This window comes from Dryobates pubescens, chromosome 2 (assembly GCF_014839835.1).
Source record: "Dryobates pubescens isolate bDryPub1 chromosome 2, bDryPub1.pri, whole genome shotgun sequence".
Taxonomy (NCBI): domain Eukaryota; kingdom Metazoa; phylum Chordata; class Aves; order Piciformes; family Picidae; genus Dryobates; species Dryobates pubescens.
In genome coordinates, this window is record NC_071613.1 from 29,825,794 (window position 1) to 29,846,415 (window position 20,622).

Consider the following 20,622-nt stretch of genomic DNA (forward strand, 5'->3'; position numbering starts at 1 on the left):
ACAGTTTTTTCTTCAAAGTTTTCACTTAAATGTTTTAGAAGTAGAGCATTCTGGACCCTAATGATTGAAGCTCAAGACACCAAGGAGAATATCAGGAGCTTAAAAACACATTACGGAGTTGTATTAAACTGCCTTAAGAATACAGTTAAATTGTATGGCCTTTAAAATCAGCAAAATGCAAGAGTCTTACCTCAGCACCACAGCAGAATCAGAAAGAAATGCACCAACTGCTACATCTGTCAAAGAACGAATTAAAAGAAAAAAAGGATCAGCATAATTTGTCCAAAGGAATTACTTCTCAGGTACAAGCGTTACATAGCGTAGTCACATTTTGGTCAGCATTTAAACACCAATTTCCCTTTACTACAAGGCACATAATAGGATTTAAATGTGTTCTTTTTAATCCAGATATTCAATATTGCTATGTGTTATTTCATATTGTATATATGAAATAATGTATAAATAGAAAAAAATATTTCATTTATTCCAAACTAACTGAACACTTTTCATGCAGTAAGGAAATACACACGCACAGCATGTGTACCTCTCAAATGAGGCAGCAAAAGTCTGTCAGATGAGTCTAACAGGTGACTTGACAGCAGTCTACTTGTGCACTACCTCTCAGCGCAGCCTTACAAACTGACCTGGATAACTTTTCTGCAGACATAGCCAGAGCACACAGCATGCACCTCATGATAAGTTTATGCTTTTACACCCCCAGGGGCAGGACAGGCAGTACCTGCCATAACATGTATCTGCAAAATGTCAATGTATTCTGACAATATAAATAAAACACTGGGTGTATACTTGGAAACAGCTAAGCTGTTCTACACCAAGCTAGCATCATTGTGTCACGCCCACAAGAACCCCTCAACATTTCTAATCCAGTGCCACAAGTCCTGAGTCAGGTTAATATATCTCACACAGACTGAGAGTCAAAGAGCTCAATAACTCCTGCCAAAATCCAGACTATCTGAAGACCAGTAAGATTTTTAGGTTACCACACTACTCTGGACAACAAACGTGGTTCCAGTGCCCAAACTAACTCATTGTGACATTATCAGATGAGATGACTGACATAAAAATTATATTTCAATTCCTCTTATGCATGATGATCTTACTACTGCATCATTCTCAGTCCTTCTGTTAGATGACTGCAAAAACTGACTGCTTGGCCTCAGCTCTACCTTCTTTTTTTTGCCTTCCCAAAATGTGATCTGTGACATGTCATCTGAATAACAGATTTTGCTTCTGTAACAAATATGACAGTAGAGTTCTTCCCCCCTGATTCTCTACTCTTTTGAAAATGAAGAACGAATGAAATTGTTTAATTCACCTTGATAACCATTGTTATCTGCATCAATGCCACTTGCTATGGATTGTCCAAACATGCTTAAAGAATTACTGACTTGATGTCCTTGTATTCTCTGAGAAGCAAAAAAAAAAGATAATAGAGAAAATTATTATTGGAAAGCTAATCTTTGAGTTGCAATTGCCCGTGAAAAAATGTTAGCACAACCATCCTGCTGCTGAAGGCAGTTACAGGCTTACCTCTGCTAGAAAGTATATCTCTGAAAATAACACTTCTCAGTTACTGCCAATGTTTTGTCCCACAAATTCTTCCGGTGGCTTCCAAAACAATTTATTTTTTGGATACAGGTTATATTATGACTGTAAATCATGGACTATGTAGAAGATTTCTGAAGTGTTTTAAATTATCTCAGTCAGAAGGTACAATGAAGGAAAAATCCTTCCAAATTTAAACTTGAGGTTTTCCTGAATTTAGTATTTTCCATTGAAAAGCATACCTGTGAAAATGAGGGTGTTATTCCATCTTCCCTGCCATTGTATATGTAAATAGCCCCTTTTAAACCATCTTCTTGTGGAGCCCCAATTGCTACATCTGTGGAAAAACAATTTAATTTAACAATAATCAGTTTACTAGCAAATACAAACAAGGAAGAGTTAAAGAAATCCAAATCATGATGCATGCAGTGCTAGTCCAATTCATTTAACTGAACTCAAAAGAGCTGAAGATAGATATAAAGCAAATGAATAGAATAGAATAGAATAGAATAGAATAGAATAGAATAGAATAGATGGAAACAATACAGACCTGCCCAGCAACTTAACTCTACCTTAAATACTAGGTTTCTGGAAAACAAGGGCCAAATACAATCATTTTGTTCAAGACAAAGTCTGTTCCTACCAGTACTGAAGTGGTTATGAGGTTATCACGGAGAACAGCCAAAATTATCCTAGTCTTTCAAAATAAAACAACAACTCCCTTCTTGTATTCATGAAACTATGATGCTTTTCCTGCACAGTTGTTACTCCGACATGGATTAAATGACTGAAAGTACTCTTATTACACTGCCTGAAATGAACCACTTATTTTTCTATGAAATATCTTTAACAGCTGATAACAGGATTGAACAGACATTTAACAAGTAAATGATGGTAGCTGGTTTGTACAAAGGGCTTTGTTTTATGCCTGTATGAATTAATCTCAGAGTAGTGTGCTGACACGTAACAAACCAATCAACCCACCCACCCTCAATAGCCCTTACCAACCAAAAAGCCCCATGATTCCAATAGCCAGGGGTTGTTAATCAAAAAGTGGAGGGAGGAAAAGTCACTATTATAAATCAATCATTCACAAATAAGCAAAACTGATCTGCCTGCAATTGAGAAATACTGCATGCTGCAACAAACCAAAAATCACAAGAAAAGCTAAGATCTGATGATTTGGCTTTACTGAACAATTCCATAATTGAATCCGTATTGACTGAATCCATACTTTAGCGACCAAAATACACAAAACGTAGTCTCTCTGCTGGCAAGATGAAAATAGCACAGCCAAGTTGTGCTAATTAAAACTATACACATGCTCTTGAAGAGGTCATATTCTACACCAGTACACATGCCATTCTACCATTCTCTTCACAGGGCTGACGCTGATTGCTTAGCTCACTGAAGAAGTGGGCTCTGCTGCGCTTTTTTTATTACTTACCACAGACAAATGGTTTCTAACACCCAATTTCTCTTTATATCTTGCTTCCAGCTGTTTTTCTTACAAAATTTCCTGCTGCCACTTACAATACAGCCTCCGCTTTTTCTTTGCCATGTTTTTGCTCTCTTCAAAAGCTCATGCACTTGTTTGGTCTGCCTCCCCCCTGCAGTTTTAGGATGCCCATTTTACATTATATTCTATGACATTCATCTACTTACTGTGCTGCTATTAATCTGATTTTACTTCTCTGTTCCCCAGCCCTACCTTTGGATATGGTTTTCTTTAGTGGTTTGCAAATGTTTTGGGGCAAAACCTGAAACTTGTCTAATTGCAAAATCGACACAAAATGGGAGAAATTAAATTTGAAAAGATCCTGAGGAACAGGAACCATAGGCAGAAAAAAAAAAACCACAGAGGACTACTTTAAGGAAAAAAAGACTACTTTAAGGAAAAAGAATGGCTGCTCCAGGCTCTGCAAGTTATGGAACAGAACTAAGAGCACATGACAAGAAGGAATGGAAGGAGAACCATGGGTTGTAAATGCAAATGAAAAAGGGTAATTCTGCAGTGTGAAGAAAAATGTGGAACTGGTAAAGATACAGCCCAGAAAAAGCTTTGTGTTTTGTTTTTGCACAAAGGACATTGGCTTCCAGTACACAGTCCAAGTTTTGATGAACAAAACTGAAACTGTTTATGCAGAAAATGTATTTTTATCCTGTGCCTACACAGCCTCTTGTGCCTGCCCTTCTGCTGGAGGGGAGCACATGCCAGTTTTTCAAACAGGAACACTGGCTATTCCTATTTGTTTGAAACCATGACAAGATGAATGAAGCCACTGGGCCAGATCCCGTCGGCTTGTCTTCAGACTAACTGGAGGCCTCTCAGCTAGCTGTGTTTTTGCAGGCTACCTGAACAGCCAGTGAATGGTCTTGGAAGGAAAGAATCTGAAAGCAGCAGATTATGGGGCTGTCTGTAGCAAACACATTTTTGGCAGCCTGAATGGAAGCTAAATTAATGAAAATTTTGGGATGGAAGGGACCTTTTTAAAGGTTATCTAGTCCAGCTCCCAGAGGAGAAGTAGAATGTCATAACAATCATTCTAGATGTTAAAACACAGATTTTAAGGTCCAGCACCCAAAGCTATGGACTATATTACCACCTTATGCTCATGGTCTTTATTAGTCACAGAACCTGATCTTGGTATTACATATCAATGACTGTGAAATAGCTGTACTGCAAACAGTGGCTTAGAAAGCAAGGTCAAGTGATAACTTGAAAGTCTCCTTAGACTTCCATAATTTCCTATTATCATGACAGTCCACTGCTCAGAGAGAGTTAAACCTAGGGGACTTTCTTTATATACTTACCTTCAAAACCATCATTATCTATGTCTCCCAGATTGGCTATGGACTCCCCAAACCTGGCTGCATAAGAGTCACTCCCACTGAGCTCTAAGTTCAGTTCTACCATCTTTGCCTCCTGCAGGAAAAGAGAGTCAATGTCACATTCAGAGCATTACTCAAAGTGCTAGAACTGCCTTGGACACCAATACACAATCCTACTTAACTCCTCGGTGCAGAATTGAGCATTATTAAAGTCACTGGACAGCATTTTCAGTGTAAGAATGATAAAGACTAAGAAAGCTGTTCTTTAAAATGAAGAGCAGCGTGTGCCCATAGGTTACATCTGTATAACAAACAGTGGTAAGCTTATATCAGAATACAAGGGGTTACTGCTCTGAGAAAACTGTGTTTGCTAAGTAACTCATAAACAGTAGCTGCTTGAGAGCTATTACGTGTGCCTTAGTTAGTTGTAGGAATCCCCTGGAGTGACTTAGTTCTCTCTAAGGAAAAAGTGTTATGAGAAAGTTAACTGCAAGCATAAGAAAATAAATATGTATTAGTGTGAAGAGAAAAAAAAAGGAAATGAAGATAAAATTTACTAAGTTGAACAAATTCAGAAGCACACACTAAGTAATTATTATACTTTCCCTTCTGATCCTTAAAAAACATAAAAGGAAGTGAATTCTAATGCATAATCTATACAGTTACTTTATTTGCCAAACTGAGGACTACCAAACTCTTTCCTGAACTGCTACCACTAAATGCATGCAAATTTTTAATTCTTGTTTGTTTCTGAAGCAACTAAATAAGTTGCTCTTCACATTCAGTAGCAAGCATGGTAATGGAGGAGAGCTTAGAAAGAGGCTGTAGTGGCAGGCTGTCAGCACCTGAAATTACTAAGAAACAAAGCCAGTCTGCCCTCAGTTCTAAGACTAATGTAAACAACAAGATAGTTTATACAGCTAACCTTTGCAGGTGTCCTATACAGTCCTGCTGGGATTGTCATCATGGTTCTAGGGTTGTTTTTCCTATGTCCTGAAATAGTGTGTGGGTAAGAGAGAGGATCTCTCTTCCTAGCTTTTATACAAGTGACTGTGTCACCATGTGTTTTGAAAAGAAAACACTTACAGAACCTGAATTGATATAGACATAAACTCTTCCTTCTTCTCTGATGGTACTTTGCATTGGAGCACCAACTACCAAGTCAGAGAGGCCATCTGAATTCAGGTCCACAGCACAAATTGCAGCTCCAAAGTAAGAACCCAGCTGTGTGAAACAAGAAATCACATTAATTTTGAATTTTGACGAAGTTATGCTAGAAGTTATAAAGTGCAAAGAGTTGGTGTGATTACCTTTTTCCCCTTTAGTTCAAACAGAATATTTAGTTGCTTCTCAATGCTAAAAATGTATGCCTAAAATGAAAATATAATAGTTTAGCAAACAGTAATCTGATACAATTCCCTGTGTTTTCTCTACAGGATGTGCTAGTAAATCAGCAAAGAAACGTATCACAATGTACAGATAGTTACTAGTTCTTATCTGTACCTTTCTTTATCACCATAGTTCACAGCAATGTTACCTAGACTATCATCTTCACTCATTCCTTCTTTGACTTTTCTCTCTGAGAGAAATCACATCTCTCAGGTTGTTGTCTTGGCTATGTCAATCTAAATTGAAAAATCATGGGTGGGTATGTGGGGGTATATTTTTCAAACCAACAGTATAGATGGTCTCTTACTTTACCAGTCTGCTCCTGCTGGGGAGCCCCTCCAATTACTTCTATACTGTCTGGTGTCAGAAAATGTCCAGCTCCAACAGAGTATCCTGTAAATTAGAAATGTGCTTTTCAATTCTGGAAATGTTATGTAAAGACAAAAAATGGGAGCATGATGTGTAAAAGCTGTCAACACCACAAATTATTCCAAGTCCAACATTCAGACTTCATGTGAGTTAGCAATGAAAACAGAAAAGAAAGTTTTTGAAATATAAGCAAAAGTTCAATACAAACAGTAAGTCTTAGCAAGCAGAAAGAAGTGTCTGAAACACTAATGTCATCCCAGGATCTCAATTTTCTGCCATATTTTAAAGGATAGTTTTATAAATTGCAAACACCTTCTGTTACTACATATTCTGCAATTGTTTGGTGAGTCCATATTGTAACAGAAATAAAAATGATGAAACCACTGAAGTGTGGAAATACTTGATTCAATTGTTATTCTTTGACTATTGTTGTACCTGGACTGCAGAAAAATGACGTGTTGTGCTACTTACATGCATCTGCACACATACAGCAGTGTGATATACACATATGAAAATGTCAGCCACAAATTGGAGCAAAAGCTTGATTTTGTAGTAAGAAAGCATTGCATCAGGTTATGTAAGTGAATCTCTGTAAGTCTCCACACTGCTGTATGTGGAGACAGCTCTTAACAAACAGCACCATACTCTAGTGCAGACAACCAGCCACAGAACTGCAAATTGAAGACTAACGCCTTAATCTGTAGTTACACAAGTCATCCTTACTCTTTCCAGAATACATTATGGCTATGTTGAAACAGGGAAGACAGTTAACATATTCTGCTACTCTTGCATTTACTGAATGGCTGTTCATTTTCACAGCATGCAAAGAAAATGGAAAAATAGTCTTGGATAAGATGAGAATGAGCCTTAAATCTTTTGTCTGTGAAGATAACTCTCTAGAATTCAAGTTCTCATTAAGTTGGGTTTTTCTTTTTGTATTTTAAGCTAAAAAGAGGTGAATAAGGCAATTTATCTTTTAATGATCAACATTATGTTTAGAGTTAAGCTTAATGTGGATGTACTTCAATTTACCTCCTCTGACCTTTATTTTCTAGTTATTTTGGTTTTGCTGAAGTGTAAACATTGGTAATCCAGTGAACTTAAAAAAAACACCCAACCAACAACAATAACAAAACCCCAACAAACCCTAACCAAACAAAACATCAACACCTAAAACCAGAAAACAAGCCAAACACACACACCCCCCAAAAAATCCCAACAACCCAAAACCCAAATACACACACACACACAAAGCCAACAGTAATTAGAGTGACCTCAATTGCACTGATATTAAAATATGCCATTCTCAGATTTCTAATAGAAAGAGTCTATTAATCACTTCTTTACAGCAGTTTGTCAAGGCACAGATGATTTGAATGATTTATTTATCTAATTCCTTTAAAAATAAGTCCATAAAATCTCCAAGGTACTCCAAAGTGTTCAAGGAAATACTACCAGAAGTAACATACTGCCACTTTCTTTAAATTGTCTGAAACACCTTTTTTTCTTCCAACTTACGGTTATTTTTGCACACTCTTCCTGCAATCTCTAATTTGTTAATTATTACTCTTTAATGGTTTAATGAAAATGCAAATAAAGAAACCAACTTCTCATGTCCTGCTCAAAGAAGGATAGGGTAGGTAGATATTTACGCTTAGTCATGTGCCTGAATTACACTCTGGTCACAATATACTCTGCTACTGTGGAGTACAGTGTGAAGTATAGTGAAATATATTCCACTACTTCTTAAGGATATTTTTGTTCATTTTTTAAGAGAGAAGCAAACTTGGACTTCAAAAAAGATAAATCTTGAGTAATACAATTAGCTTGTTAGTTTTTTGGACGTAATGTCAAAGATGTGACAGAACAGAGGCTGAGAGGGAGACAGTGCCTTTACCTTCTATCAACCACATCATGTATAATTATGAAGGAACAAAGTGGAGTATGAGTAGCATGGAACAATGAAAAACTTAAGGCTTATCACAGCTGCTACTGTGGAAGGACACCAATGAGCTAACCATAGAATCACAGAATCACCAAGGTTGGAAGAGACTTCAAAGATCACCAAGTCCAACCCGTGACCAATGGACCCTTTCTTCACTTTGCTGTAGAAACAGCAAGTCTAAATGGCACATGGCTCTGCTGAGCCAGAATGCAGGTTGATACAGTTGCACCACAGCACTAGAAAAATATTTGTGAAGCATGCTCCATCTCAAGTCCTGGTTGGCCAAGGGATCTGAGAGAGACTGTGTATGTCAGGGAGGGCCTTCCCTACATCCTCCCCAGTAAAGCCCTTATGCAAGCCTTTATTCATCTGCCTCTATTTGCCTTTTGGCTGTCAATGATTTGACTAATTTATTACAGAAATTGTCATTCTTATACTTGTAGAAGCAGAAACCTGGAATGAGCTTTTTTCCTCAGATAAATGCAGTATTTTTCTCTCCTGATTGTTAGTAGAAAGATGGAGCAAGCATTCTCTGAAGTTTTTAATTTGCTTTGTAAACAGTTAGAAACCTTAGTGGTTAACGATCGTGATCTGGGTATCTGATTACCATCAAACATTTCTTTCAGTTGACTTTCCTTCAGAGCCCAGAGACTCTGCAAGGCTCAGTACTGAATTCTGAAGTGTCAGTTACTTTTTATTTCATAACAGTTATTTCATAATGTATGCCTGCTTCCTGTTGTCAAAAGAGTGAAGTCAGAAACAGGAAATATTTATCCATGTGAACTGGACCTATGAATGGCAAAATGCAAAAACCAGTGGTCACAGGCAAAAATATTCTTGTTCAGGAAGAACAGACAAGCTTTTCTTAGTGTCTAGTGAGAAAACTGAAGCTGCTCATAGTTCTTGGCATAAACTCTAACAAGTTCTAGCACTAAATTCATCTAATTACTTGAATACAGGTACATAAGTAGGAGTTTCATGTCCTTCTTTGCAGACTTTCATAGATAAGGCTTACTCTCCCATGTGTCCAGTCCAAGATATGGTTGGAATAAAACCCCCATAAATAATAAAAAAAAACCCCAAACACAATTGGAGGCAAGTCTATTGTTGATGGTCATAGCACATTTCCCCACGTTGACAATGCAATTAAGACATGTTTTCTTGCAGCATTCACTGTAACAACCTTTTTATACTTCTGTTATATGTGCAATCATTATGTCTTTTGCTACGAAGGCCCTTGGCTGCATTTCAGAATTTACAGTGAAGTGCAAACCACTGCTAATCAATCTTATCTCTACTTTCTAAATCAAGAAACAACAGAAACTCAGTGGAGAGAGAATAAAAACAGAAATCCAATGTTTAAGAAATTTACATGTAAAAAGAATACAGAGGAAGCCCTAAAATTAAATAATATTTAACAAAATCAGAACACATCTTTAGAACTGTTGCTTCTGGCATCAATAATAACAGCACTAAAAGCACTGCATCATTTTATCAGCTATTTACCTAATCTTTGGCTTATATTTTTTGTAAAATAGTAAATATTTTTAAGTACCTAGATAACTGCCAAATTTCACTTGGTTATTTGAATCTGTATAAGCATGGATTGTGTTTGCAGTTGTATTGTATACAAAGACAGAGCCAGTCCAATAAAATGATCCAGGAGCTCCCATTATTATTAAGTCCTACAAGAAAAATAAAACAAAGCCATGTCATTCTTACTTAAATATTCATAAAAGTAAGCAAAACCAGTCAAATACTTTTCTTTAGAACTCCTGTGAATTCAGTGCTTCTGGAGATGCATCTAGCTCAGTATTGGGGAATTATGGCTACAGCACAGACAATATTTTCCTCACTTTACTAAAAAATACAATTATTACAAACTTTGAGCTGTGAAAAACTTCAAAGAGTAACAGTGAGGATATTATCTTCTCAAAATATTTAGTTTTTTTTAGAAATCGTAGTATTAAGGTAAAATGGAGACAACAAGGAATATTAGTGTGTAAAGCAAGAAGGTAAGCATTATTAGTATTAATGCTATATCAAGCATTACTTCAAAGATAATAATAATACTTTCTATTCTGTTATATTCATGCTCTTCTTCCAGATGGAAAATAACTTTGGATGTAGTAAGGTGTACAAGAATTCTTGGGAATAAAAAGTAAAAGTATCAGTTGGGAATTATCACACAACTTTTACAAGGATTCAACTAAGAAGAAATGAAAAAAAGTCTGATTTTTCCCTCCCACAATAAAAGAAAGTGTTAATATTTGCATTTACATTTATGTTTTTCTGTATGTATACATATAAGTATACATATAGAGAGAGAGGGGTTTGGTATCTTTAATACACACCTCAATGTAAAAATTAGACATTCCAGCCTGGCATGACCCATGGTTTTCTCCAAACTTTCGCACATAATCTGGTAACAAGCAAGAAATATTAATAACTATGAGAAGTTTCACAATTTATTACCAGGTCATCAACAGAATTGTTAACAAGTTTAAGACCAAAACAATGTTGGCTTTCAGTTCTGTAATAAAACTAAAACCACCTGTTTCCACTGTGTAACCCTTGGTTTCAATATAGTATGGAAACAAACCCAAAGCAGTAGGTATCACTTGATCAGAGCTGCCTTTGAAATCTTGTGACTTTAAAAGCTGTATTTTTCTTTTTAGATTCTTCCATGAATGAATTAGCACAAATAGTTTGAGCAGTATAGCTAGGTAAGATTAACAATTTTACTGTGCACAGTTTAGGCCTAATTGGATTACCTATCTTGATAGGAGTGGCTCTCTGATGGTCCACTAGTGCTCTGAAAGACTTGTGCTATGGCTGTCTTGGACATATTAGTATCTATCATCCTTTGCAGTTTTCTTTATATCCATCTCTGCCAGCTCCGCTTTCCTGCTTTTCTTTGTTAACTGCCTCCCATCAGGGTTCCCTTCAGTTCTGCCATAGATTTGTTCACTTAAAAAGTCATGATTTCACTTAAAAAGCATGATTTCACCAATGCTCCTAACAGTCTCCAAAGGAGCAGCAGGACATTTCATGGCATTACTCTATTGGTCTGCACAGGTATGCCACATTGTGAGCTCTTCCTTGCATTGGCACAAAGCAGGGTCACAAGAATGTTCTCCTGGATGGGAGGTCGGTGTAACAGCAAAGGCAGGGATGGGCTCATTTGATAGCTTTAGGTCTTGACTCATTCTTTTCCTGAAGTTCTCTGAAGAAGGACCACCAAAAGTCTTATACCACAGCTGGGGCCTTGGCAGGAGGCAAGTAAGTAACAGGAACACACACCGTCAAGGAACCACAGCAGCTTTCTATCAAAGCTAATGAGCAGATGGCAACAATCACTTGCAGGTAATAATTGCTGCTCTGCTGTGCAGCACTCTTGTGAGCAGAGCAAGCAAACAACAGAGTAAAGGAAAAAAGGATGTCCTTTATTGGCCTTTTCTTGAGAAGCACACACCCTTCAGTGATCCAGTGCAAGGAGCAAGTATTCTGATGTCATATTTAAACTAATTTTTCAGCCTGTTGAAAGCAGCGTTTCTTTAAAGTGATAAACATCTTGCTAACAAATCACATCAGAATCTGACCTTGTATCATCTGCAGTCAATCTTCAAACCTTTGATTGCAGAAAGCCTTATCAGAGCAACACCAGGTCCTCACAAACATGCAATCATGCATTAAGGACCATCATGCAATTACGCATCTTACCCTTCCCTACAAAGGGCCCAATGATTCTGCTTACCTATATAGCATGGGCATATTCTTCTGCTCAGCTCAGTTCGAAAATCAGAAGAGACAGCAAAACAAATACCATATGGGAGTTTGTGTTCATTTTTTATGTAAAAGATATTTTTCCATCTATGTCCACAAGCCTAGGGATAAAAACCAAACAGGATGTTTGACACAGAAGCATATGAAAGGTGAAGGCAGGCTGACAAATAGACAGGCAGCTCCAGCAGTTAATACATACAACAATGGATCCATTTTCTTTTGGCTGCCTCGATAAGCTGACACCCAGCCACTGATTATCACGCTCTTCCAGACAAGTCTTCCCACAGCGCTCTCCACTGGGGTTGCCTAGAACACAAAGACCAATGTTCTGAGCAGGAGGACAAGTTGAAGGGCTGTGTTGAGGTTAGCATTGACACCCAAGAACTCTATGGGGAGACTGCAGTAATTAAGGTGGATCTGAGCTCTGTGTTACATAAACTTTTCACTTTCTTACTGAACAAAGGAACAGTTGCACATAACCAAATGAAGCATACTATGACAGGCTGGCAGTGAGGACTGGCTTCTCCATCGTTATTGAAATTAAGCTAGAAAGTGACATTACACTCAGTCTGATGGAAGGGTTGACTTTGCAAGTGCTCTTCAACCTAAAAGTTTCTAAGAAACACAAGAAACACCCATGAGCCCTATCTAAACTCCAGTCTAAAGCGAGCAGCTCTTCAACTACATAGCTACTGGTAGCATTCCCAAAAGTGATATGTACTACAAATGGCTATCAAACAAAGAGATCTAGGGATCTCAGATCACAGTATATGCATGTCCCGTGTATTCTTTGTACTGTTGCAATTATTTAGTAGTAGCTGCTTTTGTTCTTGAGAGTTAATTTTTTCAACCTTAGAGAACATAATGAAATTTCTTCCAGCCTCCCCCAAAGGGTACAGTTAGCCAATATTTGCTTTCTTCTAGAAAGCAGTAATGGTATCCATGGTAAAAAAAAACATACATTTAAAAGTACTTTACCATATAAAAGGCAAGATTTTATTTTGTAAGATGTTCTTATAAGTACTAACAAGACTACTGAATAAGTATTTCCTGTGCATCATCATGACAGTTTATGAAGAAACTTCTTACAAAATAAGGAAATACATCGTGTCACTTGAACGAGCTCTTCTTCGGAATTGTTAAGGCCTTCCCAGATTCAATGCAGTTATTGGTGAACCCAAAACTTCTGAGGCTGATGGGGTTTAGTTACCCAGAAGAGAGAGACAATGTGGACCACAGTTCAGTGAGGCTGACAGGAACAGTGACTGACAGGGAAATAATAAAGTAACCCCACTCCCCAAACCATACTCACAACAGATTAAATGTATTACTATCCATTTATTAGCAAGTTTAAATAATTACACTCCTAATTTAGTGGACTCACTGAATTCCTTTTACAAGGCATAAAACCACACAACATTGATTGCATATGAAAACAGAATAAAAAGTTACACCTCGTATTCAGTACCCAGGAGAGACATGAATGACTGTGCGCTTTGCCACATATATTCCCATGACCAACACTAACTTAAATGATTGTATACTTAGGATGTCATAGACATTTGGAGAGACAATGCCAGATTAATGGGATCAAGATTATGCTTTATCACATGGCAAGGAAATGTGAGGAGAAGCATTTGTAGGAATTACACTCAACAACCATCCTTAATTTAGAGCTCACTCCCTCCAGTTTTGTGAGAGACCTAGCAACTGACGTTTGTCTGAAGAAACTGCTGGAGCTTTGATTTATTCTACTTCCATGCTACCTCTCCACTTTTTTTCCAAACATCACAATTTCACTCTGCTCCAATGGCGAGACCAGATTAGTGCAGCCCAGAACCCCTCATCATACTGCAGAGAGGATGATGCACCCTGCATACTGCAATTGTACTCTACCTTCTTCCAAAAATAGCAACAGTCACATGGCCAAGAGGTACATGAACCTTCTCTTTTTGTCATTTCCTCCCCATGTGCCTTTCCCTAAGACATCAAGGAAATAGAATGCAAAATCCAAGTAAACAGGAACCGACCTTAGCGCTCATATTAACTTCACTTTCAGCTGTCTGTGGACCAAAAGAGCTTGTGTTACTGTAATTTAGAAATTCCTGTAGATCACAAGAGGAACGGTAATTAACAACACGTGGGCTCTTACTCCAAGACACGCATGAAGTAAAATGTGCTACTTTAGAAATCTACTAAAATGAAGATACTTGTGCAGGTTGTCAATTACTGAGTTTTAAATTATAAGCTTCCAAATTCTCCTACTTGTCTAATTGGTCTTCTCCTGTGGCAATCATAGCAATAAGTGGTGTGAGCAATCTGGCAATACAAGCTTAGAGCTTGACATAGTGGTAGGCCATGCTTAGCATAAGTGTAGAAGTAGCTAGCAGTTTAGCAAAATAATGCTGTGCTAGCAGTTTGTAACTAAAGCAAGGTACTGGTAGCTATAAACACAGAGAATTATCTCGGAATAACAGGATGCACACGTCAATCAACAACCTTGTGTGATATTAGTAGTTTAACCAATAATGTATAACAGTACGATGTGTGGACACCTGTGTGGAACCAATGAAGTTATGCCAACTATGCTCTGTGAGTCTATATAAGCTGTAGGTGTTCCTTAATAAACTGAACAATACTTAAATCATACTGGTTGGCCGTATTGATTCCGTACTCTGTCGTCAACATTTCCCAACCTGGTCTATTCTATTCTAATGTCAGTGACATGAACTTCCATGTACTGAACACAAACAATTTTCAGACGCGAGTTTGGAATTTAAATGATTTAGAGTTATGTCATGTAGAAGTCCCCACTTCTTAAAGGAGACATTTCCATGGTTTGCATGAATTATAGTGCATCTTAATCTGACTGAAAATCCCTCAGAAAATAAAATTCCATTATACTCCCAAGTGTAAGAATTAATCCTTCTTTAAATCACAAAAGGTACTCCTGGTAACTTGCTTCTAGCAACACTTTACATCCTCCTATGACAATGATTCATCAGGGACTTGTTTTATAGTGTATGCAGATTTGCCAGAAATGGAAGAAGTGGAGAAGACCAGTATCAGAAATTTAGATCTCAAGAGGCTTTCTGAGAATTTTTATCAGTACGTCAGACAAGACCAGATAATGATGATGTGGAACATTACAAGAAGTTTCACTTGTCTCCGCATTTCATTCTTGTGTCTATTTCAGAAGGCTGTAACAAGGGAAAATATCACCATTCCTTCATGTTTGTTGGACTGTATTCCACTTTTCCTTGGCTGCATCATACGTTCTTAATCCAGGTTCACTTTGACCCTCTGCTAACCTGCTATCTTGTATCTCCTCTCTTTCTCTGACTGGCAAACGTGCAATTACCATGAAAATGGTAGGACTTTGTGAGTGAGAGAAACATGAGCTTGACCTTTCAGTCACCATGATGAGCTCCTGCTCAAGGTATGACATTATAAAAGCTTTATCACATAAGACAAAAAGCCGCTATATTCTGCACAAGCAACAAAGCAGCACTGCACAAGCTCAAGAGGACATGGCAGCTTCACTGCCTCAGGGAAAAGGAGCATGAGCTGTCATAAAGTCTCCAGAAGAAAAGTAATTGCCTAGCTGGTGCGCATTACACAGTTGGAAGATACACTTCTGCTATAATCCTTGCTGCAAGCACACACAGAAACAGAACAATCACATGTAAATAAGTTCACAACTTACAAAGCCACTTCTAGCTTTGGCCTCAAGGACTCTAATACAGATGTTTGCAATGTCATCTGAAAAAACAGTTTTATATAACTTGCTCCAGCTTTTCATATCCAATAGCCTTCCATGATAATTTTTATCCCCCCAGAACACCTCTGCTCCATTTCTCAGAACAAGAGGACACAGTCTTAAACTGCACCAGGGGAAGTTCAGGCTGGAGGTGAGGGGAAAGTTCTTCAGAGAGAGAGTTGTTAGCTGTTGGAATGTGCTGCCCAGGAAGGTGGTGGAGTCTCCATCCCTGGAGGTGTTCAAAAAGAGATTAGACGTGGCACTTGGTGCCATGGTTTAGTAGTCATGAGGTCTTAGGTGACAGGTTGGACTTGATGATCTTCGAGGTCTTTTCCAACCTTATTGATTCTATGATAATTTATTAAAACAACAAAGTCCAGCACAAAGATGACAAACCTTCTGATACCGTGCTTCTAGATGGCAAGACCTCTTCAAGACCTCCCATTCATTCAGGGCAATCTTTTCTCTTTCCACAAACTTGATAGGTCTTAATTCTTTTACATTCCTCAAACTGATTCTACCCAAAACATTTTGGTTAAGTGGCAGGTGTTTCCATAGATCTGTAACAGACCTAGATCCAAGAGGCCCAGTCTTAAAACAGTGTGGCTATTTCAAAGGAGACCACTGGCAGTGTGTGGGCAAGACAATTGAGATCAAAAAGCCAAACTACCAAAGGCAAAAACTTACTGGAGTCAAAACTGAACAAACAGGTCATCTTTTGGGGAAATACCATTAAATGTTCATTTTCCCATTGTAGTGATTCAGTTGGGGGAGCCAGAGGGCAATTTGTTCATAAGTTGATTGTAGCAGAGACTTACACGGAAGAGTGGAAGGATGAAACTCTGGGCAGAGCTTCCTGGCCTCATCTTAAACAACATACACTGACTTTATTTTTTTAAAACTAGATAACAACTCTTCTAAATTGTTTCCTGGATCTTTAGTCAATGAATCACTGTTTCAAATTTGAGAGCCATTTTGTGGAAGAGTATCTGTAATATTTTGCAAGTCCAAAATGTAATAGGTTAAAACATCTAAAGAACTTTGTGCAAGATCCTTTGAAATACCTGTGACTAGTCTAAACTGCCATGGACAAAGTTCTGAAATTCAGAACACCAGAAGACTGGTAGAAGTTGGACACTTAGTGCTCCAAATTAAAAATACAAACCACTGTATTTTGCATTTGTGCCTAGAGCTTGATTACAAATCAATGTCTAAAACTACTCCAAATACAAATAAACAAGCAGTCTAGAATAGTTGATACCATTGACAAAAGTACTAGAACTAGAAAAGAAACTGTCAAAATATTGGTTCTCTATTCAGCAATCAGAGATTTAAAAGTGCTGACTAACAAAAAGATTTGCTAATGTATCCCATGGCACCACTTAAACCAGACCAGGCCCTTGCAACACCTGGATGAGTTATTTCCAGATACCGGTACGACTGCAGCACAGCACTATTTCCAGCAACTCTTTCTTTACTGAGAAAGCAGATTGGAAAGTCTCACATTAAAATACAACAGCGGTTTTGTGTGATCGGAGGCTTCCTAATTGTGCATGAATCCTTCATTAATTAGTTAAGCTGGTTTCGAGGCTCCTTTAGTGAAAACTTGCAACAAAGTATTTCAACATACCTCTCTAAGTAACTTGCATCCAGTTTATTACAAAGGCCAAACATTTTGAAACCCCCATTTCTATTGCCTGTTGTCACCTCTACATTTCTATGATTCATAATTAGAAATTTATTACCTCAGAGACACTTTTACTGAAAGAAATGCAAAATAAGGTATTTAAGAGAAAACCAAAATGAACTCTTTCTTGACTTGCCTGTCCCAGCAATGTAATATAACCCTGGACATTTTTCAAATAAAATTACCCTATTCTACAAGATCAGAACCTAAACTTGTCATTAGCAAGAATACAAGTAGAAGAATGATGAAACACCCAGTGTGGATAAAACCATTGTGTCCAAAAGTTGCTGACAGCCTGAATGAGCAAAATGAGAGATAATTAAGTTCAGCTTTGCAACTGCAAGTTCTCTTATGTATTTTGGTGACCACTTGGAATGATAGCAGAGGCTTAAAAAACTCAGATACTACTCTACTCATTTACATCCCATGAACCACAGCCGTCTTTGGCTTCTTCACTGACCTTGTTGACCTGTTTTTCACAACAGAACACTTCTTTTCAGTATCCAACTTCAGAAATACTGTAGATGCACCTTAGTGATGTAAAGATGTCATCTACCACCAAAGGAAACAAACATCTTATGAAGTAGCTCTTGTTGCATTGCTGCTTTTAGAAGTGCAGGACAAAAACTTGTGCAACCTGTAGCTTCCAAACCTGGGAGCAGAAGCTGTCGTAAACTTATTCTTTGGAGCTATAAACACACTTTCATTCATCTGCTGCATTATTTTGTTTAGAATCCCTTAACCTACTAAGGAAAAGCTCATCAAGTTACTTTCAGAGCTTTTGTTTCTCCACTAGCTAAATGAGCAGTGCTGTAGATGTATATAGAGCTAAAGAACCTAAAACTTTTTACTCTTCCCCTCCTTTCCTTCCCCTACATAGTGAAGGACTATATTTACCTCCAATCCAGGGGAAGGAGTTTATTGCCTCTTCACATGTTATTTAATCACTTTAGTTGGCTAGTCAGTTAGATCTAATATTGGAATGAATTTAATGAAAGGAAAAAACCCTTACAAAGCAACAAAGGACTACTTGTGCTGACATAAGTTTAATTCCTTCCATGGGAAACTGCTTGTTTTTTCCTTATGTGCCTACAAGTAAAGCACTGCTTAGGTTTTTGTAGCTTAGTTATAAAAAGCTCTTATTTCCATTTGTAGGAAATAAATGGATAGAACTCACTGGTTCTATGTTATATGTATAGATGTGTAGAGAAATAATTTTTATGCATTTGTTACAGAATGTTGCCTTCTGCCCTGAAAGCCCATCAGGTCATGGAGTGCTATCACTTTTGTTGGTTGCCAGTATTTTGAAAATCCTTTCCCGCGCTTCTTATCCTCACTGAGCGGCAAGTTTATAGTTCTAACGGATTGGACAGTCTTAGTCACAGCAGGACAGAAAGTTCAGGAAGCTCTCTATGAAAAGCATAGGGATAGAACAAATAGCATAGGGATAGAATGAATGGCACTGTATGTAAAGAGGACACGAACAGAGACCAAAGCTATTAATGCATGTTCACAATAACCCTTTGCAAAGTGCTCTTCTCTTTACAAGTATCAAGCACTCTGAAGCTGGGTAAATGCATCCAGTTACATCTCACAAACATGGGCACCAGGGAGCTAGGGAGAAGTTAGATTGAAATGCAGAAGCAGGAAAAAATGATTCGGTCAAAAATAACTTTGTTCCTCTGAAATTCAAATTTTCAACAAATCTGCAGGCAGGGAGAACCCATCTGCACGACCTCTAGTTCAGAGTCACTTCAGAGCGGATCCTACAAAGGCAAGGCTTGATTTAGGCACACACTTCAACCCGCCCATCTCTGAGCTAATGACAGAACCCTTTGCTCTGAAAGTTAAGCTACTTTTCTGCCACGAAGTACGAGAGACGGGCTGGAACTCTAACGAGGCTTTAGACTGAGCGCTGAAAGGTGGGAAAGAAAACTACGGGAATAGACGCTGTCACACGCGAGTTCTCTAAAGTAAATTTTAGTACTTTCTGTCTACAGAAAAAAAAGGTGCCTCCTTTGCTATTCTTTGTCAGGAGAGCTGAACTCGTCCTTCGTCGAGAGGTTAATGCAAGCATAATCTGGAAAGGACCCAGGAGAAACCGCCAGCAGCCCGTCGCCTCCCGAAAGCAGAGGCAGAGGAGCCGCAGTGAGGGAACGGCTGGCGACTACGGAACGTCCTGTCCCATCGCCGCCGCGATCACCCCTGCCACCCACCCTCGCCTCAGTGCCGGGGTTCCCGCGCCCCGCGCCGACTTACCCAGCTGGAGCTGCTCGCACCGCCTGCTGGGGTTCCTCCCGATCCTACACCGGAAAATGGCCCCAGGGTTGGCCACTGAGATGTTGGCGGGCCAGCTGGCCCGGGGGGCGCCCACAACGAGCCTGCGGGGCAGAGAGAACAGCATGAAGAAGGGCCACCAGAGCCAGGAAAAGGCGCGACAAGCAGAACGGGCCCGGCCAGGGACTCACCATCTTTCCTCGCCGTGGCGGTGCAGGAGAACTGAGTACCCGAAGAAGGTCCCGTTGCCCCCCTGAAAAAGCAGCGTGTGCTGGGTGTCCAAGTTGTAGGACCGCGCCGTCGGCAGCCACTGCCAGAGTAGGAGCAGCGGGGTGGCCCAGCCCGCAACCCCCTTAGCCCGCACGCAGCTCCGCATGGCTCAGGCGGGTCGGAGGCAGACGGGCGCCCGGCGCCGGCTTCCCTCCTCGCTCCGCTCCCCCGCCCGGCGAGAGGATAGCGGCTGCGTCCCCACCCCTACCGTGCCCCGGGACGGCGGCAGCCCGGCCCCTGTAGCTGCCTGTGCTACCGGCGGGTCGGGCGGCCCCCCCGCAACCTGGGGTGGGGGTGTCCCCTCCGGATGGGGGAGTCACTCAGCCGCACCGCCTACTTTCGCGCAGGGGCAGCCCCTCTCCTTTCTCAGGAGTTAGAGGTTGGGTTTCTCCCCGCCCAGTCCGCACTCACAGGGTTGCTGCGGTAGGGGCTACGGCCTGCAGACACTGGGACGGTACAGCTTCTGAGACCCCCGTGTGCTCGGGCACGGCACGAATCTGTGAAGTGTGGCCATCCCTACCCTCGGCCGGGATAGCGCCGTCACCTCTCTTCAGCCCCAGTACACCTGCCCGGAGGGCGGCGCGGAAGAGCTGCTTGTGTGCTGGGACGGTGTGCGGCCTGGAGTGGGTGGCGAGAGTTTTGGTGACTCGGAGCTAGCAGACTTCTCCTAAAAACTTTCCACCACACCAGCCCTTGAAGAGTCCGGGCCCACTTAGTTGAGTTTCCTCCTCCTGCAGCACA

General features: G+C 39.7%; 1 protein-coding gene across 3 annotated transcripts in view; it reads right to left on the reverse strand.

The window, feature by feature from the left end:
* The window catches only part of ITGA4 (integrin subunit alpha 4), a 37,551-nt gene extending 17,332 nt beyond the window's left edge, over window positions 1-20,219 (reverse strand). For 2 of the 3 annotated variants that reach the window (XM_054173931.1, XM_054173922.1), the window contains exons 1-13: window positions 19,803-20,219; window positions 19,594-19,715; window positions 12,087-12,193; window positions 11,859-11,988; window positions 10,456-10,523; window positions 9,657-9,786; window positions 6,095-6,180; window positions 5,709-5,768; window positions 5,485-5,622; window positions 4,381-4,492; window positions 1,809-1,903; window positions 1,337-1,427; window positions 191-236 (exon numbers count right to left, since the gene is read on the reverse strand). In XM_054173931.1, the coding sequence (XP_054029906.1) occupies window positions 191-236; window positions 1,337-1,427; window positions 1,809-1,903; window positions 4,381-4,492; window positions 5,485-5,622; window positions 5,709-5,768; window positions 6,095-6,180; window positions 9,657-9,786; window positions 10,456-10,523; window positions 11,859-11,988; window positions 12,087-12,193; window positions 19,594-19,715; window positions 19,803-19,987 (1,370 nt within the window). In that variant the 5' untranslated portion in view covers window positions 19,988-20,219. Of the gene's footprint in view, window positions 1-190; window positions 237-1,336; window positions 1,428-1,808; window positions 1,904-4,380; window positions 4,493-5,484; window positions 5,623-5,708; window positions 5,769-6,094; window positions 6,181-9,656; window positions 9,787-10,455; window positions 10,524-11,858; window positions 11,989-12,086; window positions 12,194-19,593; window positions 19,716-19,802 lie in introns of those variants that run through there. The other variant, XR_008462916.1, reaches the window with a different exon arrangement.
* Window positions 20,220-20,622: the final 403 nt, after the last annotated feature.